We start from the raw sequence: 15,795 nt of genomic DNA on the forward strand, positions 1-15,795 counted from the left end.
AATCAATGGGCATGAGTTTGAGCAAACTCCAGGAATTGGTGATGGACAGGGAGGAGGAGGCCTGGCATGCTGCACTCCATTGGGTCGCAAAGAGTCAGACATGGCTGAGTGACCGAACTAAACAACAACTGGTTACGAGTAACTTCCTTAATCTCTCTGTACCACAGTGCCTTCATCAATAAAATAAACTGACTTGGATTATTCACTTCATCTATAAAATGGGCTTATATTACCATCTCACTAGAGTATTCTGAACATTAGAAAAATACTTAGTATACAGTAATGCTCCACAAATATTACCTGCTGTTTCATTTCTCAACTTTTCTTGACCAAGCAAGATAAAACAAAAAATCTGTCCTCCATCTACTACGTTTATCTAACATGTACATCAGTTAATCAATCATCTCATGAGGCAATCTTCATTTCTGATGATAGAAGTATGAGTTCAAACTATTAGGAGATTGGATTTCTGCTTCCTGCCATGATGGGGAAATGGAGACAGATTTACCCTTATGCCTTAAAAACATTAAAAAAAAAAAAGATGAAATATATGAAACAATAGTTTTAAACACTGCACAGGAGGGAAACATAGAAAGTAAGCCCTAAATTTGCCCCCAAAGTAAGTCCTAAGATTGCTCTAGCTCACCACCTGGGAAAAACTCCTAGGAAGCAACACAAGAAGGGGTTATCTAAAAAGAGTTCAGCAATCTCCCTGAGGTGAGGGGGGCAAAACTGAGAATTTGGAGGGGCTATGGTGGATAGAATTTGAAAGGCAGAAAGGAGAGAACTGTACAGAGAGAGCTCAGCAGGGGGTTTCTGGAGTCTTCAGTCCTGACCAGTGAGGTGGGGAAGGAAATGAGTACTTCTCAGAGCTCACATAGGGCTAGGAATGGACAATGCTCCCACCAGCCGGAGTAGAAAAAATCACAATGCACGGTCATCAAGTACAGTACTTAGAAAGTACTACCTCCATATACAGAAAAAATTAGACCCAAATGCTGCTCTGGGACCATCTACAAAGCCTAAAAGTAACCCTCAAAAGGATCAAACTATTTCTTTCTCATAATTTAACTGCATCCAGAATAAAATTCAAGAACATTTAAAGAAATACAAACATAGCCAGCAAACAACAAGGTAAAATTATCTTGCTGTATCAGTGAACTGGTATGGTGCATATGAGAGATACAAAAACAGAATGGAATAAAACACTAATACAGTGACCAGACATGTGGACAAGTCTGGTGGCGTGGGGTTGGAGGGGAATTTAACAAGTTGTCAATCCTAAAGCTATAAGATATTGCCTTAGATTGTGTCCTAAGAACACAGGTGTCACGGGCCAGTACTTTAAGGTTGGGGAACCAAGATTCTGTAAGCCACATGGCACAGCTGAAAAAACAGGGGGTGAGGGGGCCTAGTACTTTAAGCCATGTGCCAAGATGGGGTACACCTTAGCTTGTGGGTGCTACCCAACCTGCAATTTTCCTCAGTCTCATGCACCAAGGTCTAGTACCTCCAGAATAAGGTGATTTCAGGGAGGAATCAGCTTCTAATGCTGTCCTATGTCAGTCTAAACTTTCCCTCAGTCGTCTTTGGAGTTTGAGTTCATATATCAAATAATGTCACTTAAGCCTGTATAATAAGTTTTGCTTCTATTTAAATTTGTCTTTTGCCGCATTAATTTTTTTTTCCTAACAGAAAGCTTATCAAATACCTATTGATCAATCATACCTTCCTCTTACTTGAAAATTTTTTCAATTGGTTGCTTAGTCCTTCCTGAAGAACTGTTCTTTTTAGTCTCTCCTCTGATAGTTCCTTGTTTCCCCAATCTCTTAAAGTCAGATTGCCCCAGTCCAGGGCTCAATCCATTAACATTTCCTCCTTCTATACTCACTGGATAATCTCATAAACCTAACGATTCATTTATAAGATGATGATTTCTAATTACATCTCTTTAGCCCAGACCTCACATATCTCTAACTGAACGTCTAATTAGCGATCTCTTGCAGTTCCCCAGTCTCAGTTCATGATAACTAAACTTTTCTAGCTGCTGCTGCTGCTGCTGCTAAGTCACTTCAGTTGTGTCTGATTCTGTATGACCCCATAGACGGCAGCCCACCAGGCTCCCCCATCCCTGGGAATTTCCAGGCAAGAACACTGGAGTAGGTTGCCATTTCCTTCTCCAATGCATGAAAGTGAAAAGTGAAAGAGAAGTCGCTCAGTCGTATCCGACTCTTCACGACCCCATAGACTGCAGCCCACCAGGCTCCTCCGCCCATGGGATTTTCCAGGCAAGACTACTGGAGTGGGGTGCCATCACCTTCTCCCAAACTTTTCTAGCTGTTCAGCACCAAATCTTCAGTTATCCTTAACTCACCATTTTCTCAGATTCTGCATCTAATCCACACTTCTTACCACCTGCACCATCATGGGTTCAAACCACTGTCTCTGACCTAGAATATACCAGTAGCCTTCTAACTACAGTGATAGTGATTCTTTTCATCTGAGTTGGATCATGGCATTCTTCTGCTTTAATCTATTCAATAGCTTCTCAACTCACTCAGTAAAAGAATAAGCATCCTTATCATGGTTTTAAAGCTCTACTTTATCTGGCTCCCCACTACATCTCAGACCTCCTTTCTTCCCACTTACCACCTAACTCATTCCACACGAGCTTCACTGGACTCTGCTATACAAAGAGCACACAGAGCAAGCTCTTAGATCAGGTTCTAGGCACTTTCTGCTGCCTCTGTCTGAAATGCTCTTCCTTCAGATATCACTGTTCTGGCTCTGAGACTTACTTCAGGTCTTTCCTCAAATGTCAACTTATTGCTGAGGACCTCCCTGGCCATCTTACATGAAATGTCAACCCCTGGATCCCACATTCCCCACCCCCCTTATCCTACTGTATTTTCTCAGTATCATTTAGGTCCATCTGTTACATATTTACTCACTAATTTGTTTGCCTCCCTCCACTAGAATCTAAGCTCACTGAGAGCAGGGACTTTACTCCTTTGTGATCACAGTCCTTCATGAGAAAAACAGTGCCCAGCATATAGTATGGACTCATTTTCCTTCTGTGTAAAATGTGGGTTTGGACTATTTAACCCTCAGAGAGCTCTAGCATTCTGTCATGCTATGTTTCTCCTATGGGGTGGTCGCAGGGCTGTCCACTGGTTGAGATGCACACACAATTATCTAACTACTGATACGCCACACTACTTTTCCCCTAATTTTCCATGTAACAGAGATCTGTGAAATTCCTTTCACACGAGCCATCACTTTTGTGCAGTTTCTCCCCATTATTAAGGAGAAAGGTCTAGGTTTTACCTATCAGGCCGGAAGCAATCGCTAAGGCCCACGTTCATCACAGTAGGTTTCCTCACCTCCACTGCAGTGAGCGGCTGGAACAGGGCCCGCCAGGACTGCTATGGGCGTGTGTGTTCAGGAAAAAGGCAAGAGGAGAAGCAGCCAGAGCACAGTCAGCACTAAAGGGGACTTCAGAGAGGGGCCAGGCTGGAGCCGATGTGGGAGAAAGTACGTGCCGGTTTCCTTCAGATCCTCGGCAAAGAGCAGAGATTCTGACAATGTACCACAGCAGAGAAAAACAGAGTCAGTGGTAATTTCTCAGCCAAAAAGAAACATTCAAAGTGGGTTAGTTTATGCAAGAGGCTCAAGAAAAGTAAGTGGTCAAAAACCATTCTCAGATATTAATATCATGCCCAGTACCAATGTCGGCACAGAATGACCATGGAGACTAAAACTTAATCCTCAGAATTAAAAACAAAAAGTTAAGTTTTGGATATTCAAAGTATTTAGGTTGGCTTCTGTGAAAATGTTGTAAATTTACTACAATTCATCAATTAACAAGCAACAGACAATATGTTGTGCTCAATGACTAAAATTTCCTAGAGAAATATACATGTCAATAAGAATAAAGCATTCTTAATAGTTTAAGTTGTTATATTACATCTAAAATAATACCAAGTTGTTTAACTTTTGTCTGAGTACACCAAATAATGTTATTTCACTATATATAATAAATTTTGCTTCTATTTAAATTTTCATTTTGCAGGTTATTTTTTTCCCAAAAAAATAATTTAACCATCTTAATGTGTTAAATACTAAAGAAGACTAAGTGAGATCATTAGACTGAACACAGACAGATGGTAAATATGAATTTCTATTTTTTAATCATATATAATAGACATGTCACAGATGATGAAAAATAATTGACAGACACACAGCATTTGTGTAGTAGTGGTATAGCTTTCTACACAAATACAATATTTAACTACAATATCTTATTTCCAAGATAGGAAAAAAACTTAAGTATCACATAAGCACCTGTTTTAAAATTATGTTTTGTCAATGTATGGCAAAACCAATACAGAATTGTAAAGTAAAATAAAAAATAAATAAATTAAAAAAAAATTATGTTAGTTTCCTGTATTGTTACTGCTACCTGTTTGGATTTGATGACATTCTACTTGTATTTAATTACATATATTCAAAAGAAATCTCCACCTTCCTATATATTATCCCTCTAGCTGGCTTTAGCATATTTCTCAGATGAGTACAAAATATAAAGATATAATAGGATGGTAAAATTTTTCAATATATTCTTAAATTATAGGCAAAAATATTAATTTTTCACTTTAAAAAAGAATTTCCACTTTTCTAAAGAACTCTAAATGACATCTAAATTTTAAAAATTAGTTCCCTAGTACAGTTGACACTTGAACAATGCAAGTTGTTGAAAATCTGTCTATAACTTCCCAGCTGTCACTCCAACTTCATAGTCAGCACTCCATATCTGAGGTTCTGCATCTGCAGGTTCAAGTAACTGTACACTGTATAGTACTGTAGCACATATTTATTGAAAAAAATCTGTGGTGTAAGTGGACCTGTGGTTTTAAGGGTCAACAGTACATATAAACTAGAGCTAATCAGAACACACAACAGGGTCAACAGTACATATATGCTAGAGTTAATCAGAACATACACTTTTCTTGTTAACCTGAATAACATTGCTTATAGAAAATTTTGGAGTCTTAAATCTTATCACATAAGATGAGGCTTAGCCATCTGATGAATATATAATTCAAAATTATTAAAAAAATCTATGAAAACCAAATTTCATTCTCTTTCCTCTTAATTACCCCTCTGCAAACTGGTTATACTCTGGGGCTGCAGTCGAAAAAGGAATGTTTGAAAAAGGGAAGAGATTGATAAACTACTTCCTAGATCCTCAAGGAGCGTTTTCCTAATCCAAATTCAAAGTCACTAAAACAGATACAATGATTAAAATTACCAGTATACTAATGTTTGGAGAGCATGATTTTTAATCCCTATGTTTTCTTAATTGATGAAGTTTCTCTATTGTGGTCATTTACTTTGTAGAAATATGGAAATAAACCATTTTTTTTTAAGTGTGCCAATCTTTCCAATTTTATACTTCAAACAAGTCTGATTTCCCAAGGTCTGGTAGAATCATCAGTTCAATCAATGAGCATCCGCTAGCACCGAAGGGCAATGACCCAAAAGAAGCCCACTGACCAAGTCTGCCTACTTGAGTAGGCTGTGCTGTCTTCACGTAACCACTGCCCTTCAGGGGAAGGAAATCTGAAGTGCATCCCCTCTGCCCTGTTACAGCAAAGGCCGTTTGAGACAGATCACTGAAAGGGAATGAACTCTAGGGCACTCCTTTCCCTGGTTCCCTAATTTGCTGATCAATTCACTCACTACTTCTTCATTAAATAAGCCTGAGCATGTCTTGGGAAAGCTACCCTGGAGTGGAAGTCTTCTTCCATTCCCCAGCTTCAAAATCCTTACCTAAGTATTATTCCTATATTGGTCAACATAGAAATAAAATTCCCATCCTAAAAGACTCAGGCTTGGATCTGCAAGGGCAGATCTGAGGTCCTGAGCTGACAGGCCAAGGGCAGAAATACAATACCCTCGCTAGTCAAAAGAGGAGATATTGTCCTTTCCATTTGTTTCTCACATCCACTGGGGCTTTGACACTTACTTTAAATACACTTTTGCTTGCAAGGCAGGGAAAAAAGTCTTCATTGTTAGCCCGGCTTCCCAAGTACCTAAGAATCTCTAAAAGACATCTAACTCAGTTTTCAGAATTAGAAACCCCGTATACCTCTGCCAGGGACCACTGTTTTGACCTTGAACTCACGAAGCCAGCCCAGCCCTCTTCCTGACAGGCATCTCCAAACCAGAGTCTTTATCCAAGCAAATGAAGGTGTGTTAGTTGGCATTAGCTCTTTTCCTGACGCCTGCCAGTTTCCACTCAGAGACCCCAGCCTCCTTACTGGATCCGCAGGCATGGTGCTCCCAGTCTCTCTCTCCTCCGTTTCATCATTTTCCTGGCTACTCAAGCTTTTGCCCTCTCCCACTTGGAATCTTGGCAGGAAGTTCTCTCACACAAGAGGTATGCAGGCATAAGCCAAAGGAAACTTACAAAGGCTTTCCAAATTTAAGAGAAAAAATTAAAGTACTTTTCTTCAAAATTATGATTTTCAGCAACACCCCCCCCCCTTAAAAAATCCTAAGAGCACAAAAGGCAGCAGTGAGGCAGAGTGAGGAGTCCCAGACCCCGAATGAATCAGCTGTCCTCTGTCTGCCTGACATCATTCACACTCAGCCCGGAACAAATCAGAGTCCCAGGGAGCACCTCGTTCCTCCTCAGTGACAAGTGTCAAATCCCCTCCCCCACACATCAGTCACAACCTCCAGCCCTGAAGCCTGGCAACAGTGAGGACTGGCGGAGACTGCACATACCAACTTGAAAACTCACACTGTGACAGAAATACTATTAACTCAGGAGGCGTGGGTCAGGCTGGAACAGCTGCTGCAGTGGCTAGCGGACTGGAACAAAGCACATTAAAGATCCCAAATCAGTAAATAATGAGCTAAGAATATGTGGGCATTTCTGCAACGTTATTCACTCTCAAGCCCAGACCTCATGGAGGACGACAGATTTGTAGGGCTCAGAAACCAATTTAAGTAAACTCTGTACTTCTTCAGACAAAATCCAGCATCATTTTAAATTCAATTGGTATTACTCTCCAGTCACTTAAATAACCGTTTGGTAAGAATAGCCATAAGTCAAATTAAGAGAAGTAAGCCTAGAACTACTTAGTTTAATTTCATCCATAAATTATTAATGAAATAATTTCTATGGCAGATATTATATGAGGTAAGCTGCAGAAGAACTATAAAGAAGGGTAAGTCACTGAACATTTCCCCACCTATAGAATGAAAATAGGTAAGGTGCTGAATAGGTGGGCTGTGGGGAAGATTATTATGTGTAAAACAGGAAAGTGCTTAGCACAGAGAAAGTGCTATAGAATTATTAGCTATCATCATAGGTCTTGCCCTCCCAAGAGGGCGAGCTCTCAATCTAAAGGGGAAGATAAGTACAAACACACAGGAAACCATCTGACAAAAGCAAATAAATTACTGAGCTAAACACTGACAGCTAAGGAGTGAAAATTAAGCAAAATCTTGGTCCCCTGCTTCAGAGCACCTGCCAACTCAGATGTGATCCTCTCATTCATATGGATGACAAAGTATGTCAAACTGTTCTTCTAGGATAACATCCAAAAGATTAATTCATACTCCAACCAGTGCTTTTTCAACTGCAGGTCACAACTCTTTAGCAAGTCATGAGATCAATTTAGATAGTAGGGACCAATATTTTCTTAAAAGGGAAATAGAATTTTTAGAAAAGAAAATATCAGAGTGCTTCACACAAAGTGAGGGGAAGAATTATTTAGTGAAATTTGTGTAACACCTGTTATTGAAATATGTATTATTTATAAGTGCAAACACGTGTCATGGGTTACAGTGTAAAATCTATTATTGAGGGTCATAGTCTATAAAAAATTTGAAAGCCACTGCTCTAATTACCCAACCAAACTTACCCCACCTGGCAGCTACAGACACTCACTTTCCCTCTCCATGTACCAGCCCAATCATTTGTTTCTCACAGTTCCTTCCCAGAATCCCCTGTTCTCTATAACAAAACTGGAAACTCTCTCAGAAATCTACCACCTTTCAACAAGTACTGAGTCCCACTTTGCGAAAATCTCGTGATGATATCAGGGTCAGTCACAGAAGCCCACACTCCCACATCTAGCAAACTAGCCTCTGTCTATCCCCATCCCAAGCTGAGGCCATGCAGTTAAGGCGAGGTTCTAAGTTCCTACTCAATATTCTCCATTCTCTAATACCCAACCCCAGGCTACTTAATAATAATAACAACAATAATAATAATGGAATAATAGCATGCATATCATAGAGCTGTGATGAGGACTGTGATTATATGTAGAGTGCTTAGAGTAGAATCTAGTAATTACTTACAATTGTTGGTTGCTTTATGTTATTACAAAGTCACTGCAGATGGTGACTGCAGCCATGAAATTAAAAGACACTTACTCCTTGGAAGAAAAGTTATGACCAACCTAGATAGCATATTCAAAAGCAGAGACATTACTTTGCCGACTAAGGTCCGTCTTGTCAAGGCTATGGTTTTTCCTGTGGTCATGTATGGATGCGAGAGTTGGACTGTGAAGAAGGCTGAGCACCGAAGAATTGATGCTTTTGAACTGTGGTGTTGGAGAAGACTCTTGAGAGTCCCTTGGACTGCAAGGAGATCCAACCAGTCCATTCTGAAGGAGATCAGCCCTGGGATTTCTTTGGAAGGAATGATGCTAAAGCTGAAACGCCCATACCTTGGCCACCTCATGCAAAGAGTTGACTCATTGGAAAAGACTTTGATGCTAGGAGGGATTGGGGGCAGGAGGAGAAGGGGACGACAGAGGATGAGATGGCTGGATGGCATCACTGACTCAATGGACGTGAGTCTGAGTGAACTCCGGGAGTTGGTGATGGACACGGAGGCCTGTTGTGCTGCAATTCATAGGGTCGCAAAGAGTCGGACACGACTGAGCGACTGAACTGAACTGAACATCATTTTTCATCTAAGAAATGCAAGTTAAAATCACAATGAGATATTACTACCCAACCCCTTAGATTGGTCTTAAAATTTAAAGTCTTACTATAACAAGAGTTAGTATAGACTCTTCTCTTGTGTTGCTGGAAGAGTGTATTTGCTATGACCAGTGTGTTCTCTTAGCAAAACTTTATTAGCCTTTACCCTGCTTCATTCTGTACTCCAAGTCCAAATTTCCCTGTTACTCCAGGTGTTTCTTGACTTCCTACTTTTGCATTCCAGTCCCCTATAATGAAAAGGACATCTTTTTGGGGTGGTAGTTCTAGAAGGTCTTGTAGATCTTCATAGAACCGTTCAACTTCAGCTTCTTCAGCATTACTGGTCAGGGCACAGATTTGGATTACCATGATACTGAATGGTTTGCCTCGGAATCAAATCTGCCTTGCAATGCTGAGGACATGGGTTTGGTCCTTGGTTTGGGAACTAAGATCCCTCATGTTGTGGAGCAACTAAGTTGGGACTTTGCAACTACTGAGCCCCCGCGCCACAAGGAAAGATTTCACATGATGCAAGGAAAATCCTGTGTGTCGCAATTTAAGACCCAATGCAGCCAAAATGTAGCCAAATAAATATTTAAAAAATTTTTAAATACATATCTTAGTCAAAAGAATTTTCATATAGCAGATTTGATGAAAGTAACATTGCAATAAAATACAAGGAAATTAAAGCAAGAAAGTGGAAAAAGTTGGCATGATGTATTCTTTTTCTATTGTATAAGAAATTATCACAAACATAGCCACTTAAGACAACACATATTTACTATTTCAATTTCTATGAGTCTAGAATTCAAGCACAGCTTATCCAGGTTCTCTGCTTAGGGTCTCACAATGCCTAAGCAGAGGACCTAGATAAGCTAGGTCACCCCGCATTCTTATACAGTGGCTTGGCTAAGGAAGAATCCACTTCTAAGTTCAATCAGGTAGTTAGCCAAATTTATTTCCTTGTGGCTACTGGACTGAGGCCTGAGCTGCTTACTGGATATCAACTGAAAGCCAACCTCAGCTCCTAGAAGCTACCATCATTCTGTGCCATATGGGTTTTCCCAACATGGTTGCCTACTTCAAGAAGCCAGATAGACAGTTTCTATGGTGAGTCTACTAACTTAGACAAAGTCTTATATACCATAATATAGTCACATGAATGACATCTTGTCACTTTTACTCTTTCATTGGTTAGAAGCAAGTTTCAGGTACTGCCATACTCAAAGAGAATAGGATTTCACAAAAATATTAATAGGAGGAGGAGACTATGGGGGCCACCTTAGAGTTTGTTCACCACGCATGACTATGAAGCAGATTCACCAACAAATTTCCATAGACTACTTTATTAGGACCACCACAGATCAAAGTTATTCTGAACGTACTGCTATTTTTGGTTTTCTTTATATCCCAGCACTGAAAACATTAAAGGAGATCTTAAAACATGTTCTATGGCTGCCTAGCTATTGTTTTAAGGGATGGTGAAATTGAAACATAAGTGATAGCAATTTATAAGGTGATATTAAAATACTGTGTAATATCTTCTGTGACAAGAATAATTTATCATGAGACTCCATTACAAAGTTTGACATGTGGAGCTCATGGTTCATTTCTAAATCCATGTACTGCTTTAAGAATTTTTTTTTTTAACCAATTCCAATTTTTACTACTGTAGCAGAACAAATACCTTCTAATTTAAGGAAAAAAAAAAAAAAAATCTAAGGAATTCCCTGGTGGTCCAGTGGCTAAAACTCTGAGCTCCCAATAAGGGGGCCTGGGTTTGATCCCTGGTCAGAGAACTAGACCCTACATGCTGCAACTAAGAGTTTTCATGCCACAACTAAAAATACTGCATTCAGCAAAAAAAAATTAAAGGTCCTGCATGCTACAAACTAAGACCTGGTGCAGCCAAATTAAAAAATGCTTTTTAATCTGAAAACAAAATGACTCAAGAAAGTTTATGAAGCTGGTATTGTCAAAATAACACAATTTTTAATATATTTAACTTAGTATATTCACAATATACTATAGCAAGCGTCTTTTATTATTCACAATAAAAAAAGCCTGCTCCTTGGAAGAAAAGCTATGACAAACCTAGACAGCTTATTAAAAAGCAGAAACATTACTTTGCCGGCAAAGGTCCATACAGTCAATCAAAACTATGGTATTTCCAGTAGTCATGTATGGATGTGACAGTTGAACCATAAAGAAAGCTGAGTGCCAAAAAATGGATGCTTCTGAACTGTGGTGTTGGAGAAGACTCTTGAGAGTCCTTGGAAGCAAGGTGATCAAATCAGTCAATCCTGAGGGAAATCAATCCTGAATATTCATTGGAAGGACTGATGCTGAAGCTGAAGCTCCAATACTTTGGCCACCTGATGGGAAGAACTGACTCACTGGAAAAGACCCTGATACTGCGAAAGATTGGAGGTGGGAGAAGGGGACGACAGAGGATGAAATGGTTGGATGGCATCACTGACTTGATGGAATGAGTTTGAGCAAGCTCCAGGAGTTGGTGACAAATAGAGAAGCCTGGTGTGCCGTAGTCCATGGGGTCCCAAAGAGTAGGACATGACTGAGCAACTGAACTGAACTGACATTCACAACATCAATCCAATACGTAATCAACATAAAATAAAAACACACTTTACATTCTTTTTTCGCAGTCCTATCGTAAAAGAACAACATAGCCCTTGAAGACAGGACAAAATGGTTAGAACTGATTAGGTCAAAGATGGCAGAAGTTCAACGTCCACTGAACCTTGAGCGTTATTATGCGCTCATCATAATACATTAACATATGCTAAGTGACACACCTGCCGCAACATGGCCGTGTCAAGGCCAACAATAAAAAGGCCAAAAAGCAGGCGGGGCCCAATCCCTGTAAATCTCTGCCCCTTCTTCAAAATGGTGGAAATAATCCTCCCACTCGTTAGCCTATGAAATCACCCAGCCTGTAAAAACTAACTCTGCCATGTCAGGGCCTCTGGCCTTCTGAGATGGCCCACACTCTGTGTGGAATGTGTTTCTCCCCTGGCCACTCTCATTTTCCAAGACAACCCCATGACCTAGCACCAGCTCTTACCTTTATAGAGATGGACTACATTTTGTCTATGAAATGCATATACTCTCTAAGTAAATCTACTTCTTACCTATCATTGTGTCTCTCACTGAATTCTTTTCACGATGAGACATAAATAACCTGAACTTCATGAAGTCTTGATATTTGGTATGTGAGTATGTGATCTCAATTAGAAGACAGTGGGTTCAAGTCCCAGTCTAGGTTCTGGCTGGATTTGAGTCCTAGCCACGCAACCAAGTCCCAATTTGAGTTGCACAGTTTCATATATATTTCTCAAAATTCATCAAGCAAAACTTTTGGGGGACACCCAAAGAGCTTATTTGTACGAGTTATAACTATCAATAATAACTGTACTACAAATGGAAACTGCAAGGTTCTGTATGCGTGTGTGTGTTTAGCTTAAACAACAGACATTTACTTCTCACACTCTGGAGGCTGGGAAGTCCAAGATTACGATGCTAGCAGATTTGAAGAATCTAATGCAGGGGACATGAGTCTGATCCCTGATTCAGGAAGATTCTACATTCCACAGAGTAACTAAGCCTGTGTGCTGCAACTATGGAAGCCCACTCACCCTAAAGTCTGTGCTCTGCAACAAGAAGCCACTGCAATGAGAAGCCAGCCCACACAGCAGGTAAGACCGGGAGCAGCCAAAATAAACAAACAAAACAAAAGGATGCTAGCAGATCTGTTTCCTTGTAGGGCTCACTTCCTGAGTTATAACCAGCAGTCACCTTCTCACCGTGAGCTCATAGGAGAGAGCAAGAGAAGGGAAAGAAGGAGGGGGCTGGCAGTGGAAGTGGAGAGCCACAAGTACTCTCTGCTCTCACCCTCTTCTTATAAGGACACCCTCAGACTTCATCTAAATCTAATTACCTCAGACATTTTAATAATGTGTTATGTACTGATTCATTTGAAGACAGCAATGATAAACACATTACATGTTAGTATCATTTTAGTATTACTATAAAATTAAATCTGATTTGACAACCCCCTAAGAACTGTCCTCAAGTAAAGTGTGAATACGTTCCAGAATATGAAGCAGAACAAAACTGGGAAAGTGATTTTTGTTTGCTGTGGCTTATAAATACCATATTATGAATCTGAAAAGCTATGAACTGGTTAAAATTTTAGCAAAGTTTGCCCAATTTTGATGGGCCAGTTTCCCTGGCTTACTGTTTATTGCTTTCACCTACCTTATTAAAGTTTATTCTTTTTTCCTGTGTAATGTGCCCAGATAGCAAATATTTTATATCATAATAAAATAACTTCCCTTACTTTATGTTGACTTATTATGTCCTTAATTATTTAAGAAAACAAACAAAATAAGGTTCCTCATGGAAAACCTGAGGTTATTCAAAACTGTGTTACCTTTTATTTAGTTTATTTGACATTTTACTATTGATGAGTTTCATGGAAAAACCTGTCAAATCAGAAAAGATGCTCAGCCTTCCCTAGTTTAAATTTATACAGCTAAAATGCTATGAATATAAATATTCCAGAAACTGTATAATTATGGGGAGTTTCTAGAGATTTGTCAATGCCCTTTTATCCTATAACCTGGAGTCGGAAATGGCAACCCTCTCCAGTATTCTTGCCTGGAAAACCCCATGGACAGAGAAGCTTGGTGGGCTACAGTCCATGGGGTCACAAAGAGTCAGACACAACTGAGTGACCGAGCATGCATTTATCCCATAATGTATTCCTGTTTATGAGTACTCACAGTGTTTTGCTAGATTTTAGGAAATAATAGTTTAGTTTTTGCAGTCTTAATTTCAGTTATCACATAAAATGCTTACTTGCTAAAAGCCTTACTTTTAAAATCTAAATCTAGCTTCTTCTAGGCCAATGGAATTTTATAAATGTATACCGATAACTGTCTACCATTTATTACAGTCTTACTAAATCTTTTTACTTGATATCTGTAGCTTAGTCCTGGCATGTTCTCTGTCAAAAGATTATTACATATTATATATCAAGAATTTTCCTCTGTAAAAGCTATGTTCATTCATATTTTATAAATCAGATGTAATATCCACTGTCTTCTTTGAAAAAACTACCCCCAGAGACATTTTGCTAAAAATTTTTTTGAGTTGATTTTATGATTCTTATTTTGTATGCTACAGAAACAACTTAATTCCCTTGTTAGTTGGATTGTTCTTGTTATAAACTCTCATCACACCATTCACATTTAAAAAACTGTCAATAATAAACTGACCACAGCTGTCATTGACCAAGAGATTTTTTTTTTCCTAAGTGATGCTAGAGTTCAAGGCTTTACAATCAACTACAAGCCAAAGTCTGTGTTTTCAACAAATAATTGTTTCAGAATTCCTTGGAAAAGGACTGTAGTAGGATTTCAAACTATCGACACTTCAAAGAAGAGACTCTTTGGGTACAGGTTTCTGATGCCGTCACTTGTGGAAAATTTTCAGACCACTGCAGTGGACTGAGTCAGAATTTCCGTAACTCAAGAAGCAGACTGCTAATCTAAGATCTAGTGAAATGAAAATTAATTACACTAAGGCTGAATGAACTAATGAGGGATGACCGCAGTTTGTTTGGAATATTGTCTTAAGGTATATTTTCTGGGTATATAAGGAAGACTACTCTTTCTTCTTAATCTATCTAAATTCTTAATAATTTGCTTTTGTAAAAGGAAACATTTCTGAATTGTATCTGATTCTCACTGATTCCAATGAGATTTGAGAAAGTCTTACTAAATTTACTTACTGAATTCCCTTAAAACATAATTGTAAAAAATGGTTATGCAGCTAAGAGTTTATCTGAAATGTCATATTTCAGAATGATACTTATTTAATCAGGTAAAACAGGCCACTTTTAAAGAACTATGGTTGAATTTTTGGACTCAATACACAAAAAATGCTATCAGGAAAACGGGCCTGGTTTTACAGGGTCCAGCAGGTCACTTCCTGGCAGACCCAAGACCCTTAAGACATTTTTAAGGACCTTGAAAAAAGGAAGAATTCACCCAAATTCACAGGTATTACAGATGAAATCTGGTGAAGAATTTCTAGCCTCGAAATACAAATAACAGCGGCTTTTAAAAGTTCAATCTGAGATTCTTTATAAAATTCCCAGCAAAGCAAATTTAAGAAGGCCAAACAGGAAATTAACCTTATTGCTATCCCCGTGTAAAAAACTAGGCCATATTTAATGAGAACAACCTTGTTTTATGATCAGGAATAGTATATGAGACTGATTTAATCAAGAATGAGAGAAAGATAGTGAGAAAACTTAGTGTAAGTAAAGGGAAAAAAAACAGTAATAATCTTCAGATTGAAAACTGTGCATTGTTTAGAGATTAAATTATTTGATTCTAGCCTTTTATTGCCTTTGTGCCATTTTACAACTCTCTAAATTACAGATAACTGACAGCAATACAAAATAGTTTCTTTCTATAGAAATGCAAATCAGCTCTGTATAGTATAGGTTCAACTGACTTCCCTTCTCCCCACAGAAGTATCCAGGTTTGTAACCACTTATAAATTTATTTAAATATTTCTTTACTACATACAAATTTGTCCTTTTTTCACTTCTCTTCTGAAGTGGCCATTGCATGTGCCTGGTACTCATTATTAATAATAATAATATTAAATTAATATTAATAAAATATTTAACACCTTAAGAAAACAATAGTTTCACACTTTTTTGTAATTTGTTATTATGAAACTATATTTCTTAAG

At 38.7% G+C, this 15,795-nt stretch overlaps 1 protein-coding gene across 5 annotated transcripts in view; it reads right to left on the reverse strand.

The window, feature by feature from the left end:
- Window positions 1–15,795, reverse strand: part of MAST2 (microtubule associated serine/threonine kinase 2) — a 200,885-nt gene that overhangs the window by 89,266 nt on the left and 95,824 nt on the right. The window contains exons 1-2 of one of the 5 annotated variants that reach the window (XM_040231269.1): window positions 6,324–6,658; window positions 3,384–3,578 (exon numbers count right to left, since the gene is read on the reverse strand). The exons of 2 other annotated variants lie outside the window; for them this stretch is intronic. In XM_040231269.1, the coding sequence (XP_040087203.1) occupies window positions 3,384–3,578; window positions 6,324–6,373 (245 nt within the window). In that variant the 5' untranslated portion in view covers window positions 6,374–6,658. Of the gene's footprint in view, window positions 1–3,383; window positions 3,579–6,028; window positions 6,659–15,795 lie in introns of those variants that run through there. 2 more of the 5 variants (XM_040231270.1, XM_040231266.1) reach the window with 2 other exon arrangements.

The sequence above is a fragment of the Oryx dammah genome, unplaced genomic scaffold, assembly GCF_014754425.2.
Source record: "Oryx dammah isolate SB20612 unplaced genomic scaffold, SCBI_Odam_1.1 HiC_scaffold_28, whole genome shotgun sequence".
NCBI lineage: Eukaryota > Metazoa > Chordata > Mammalia > Artiodactyla > Bovidae > Oryx > Oryx dammah.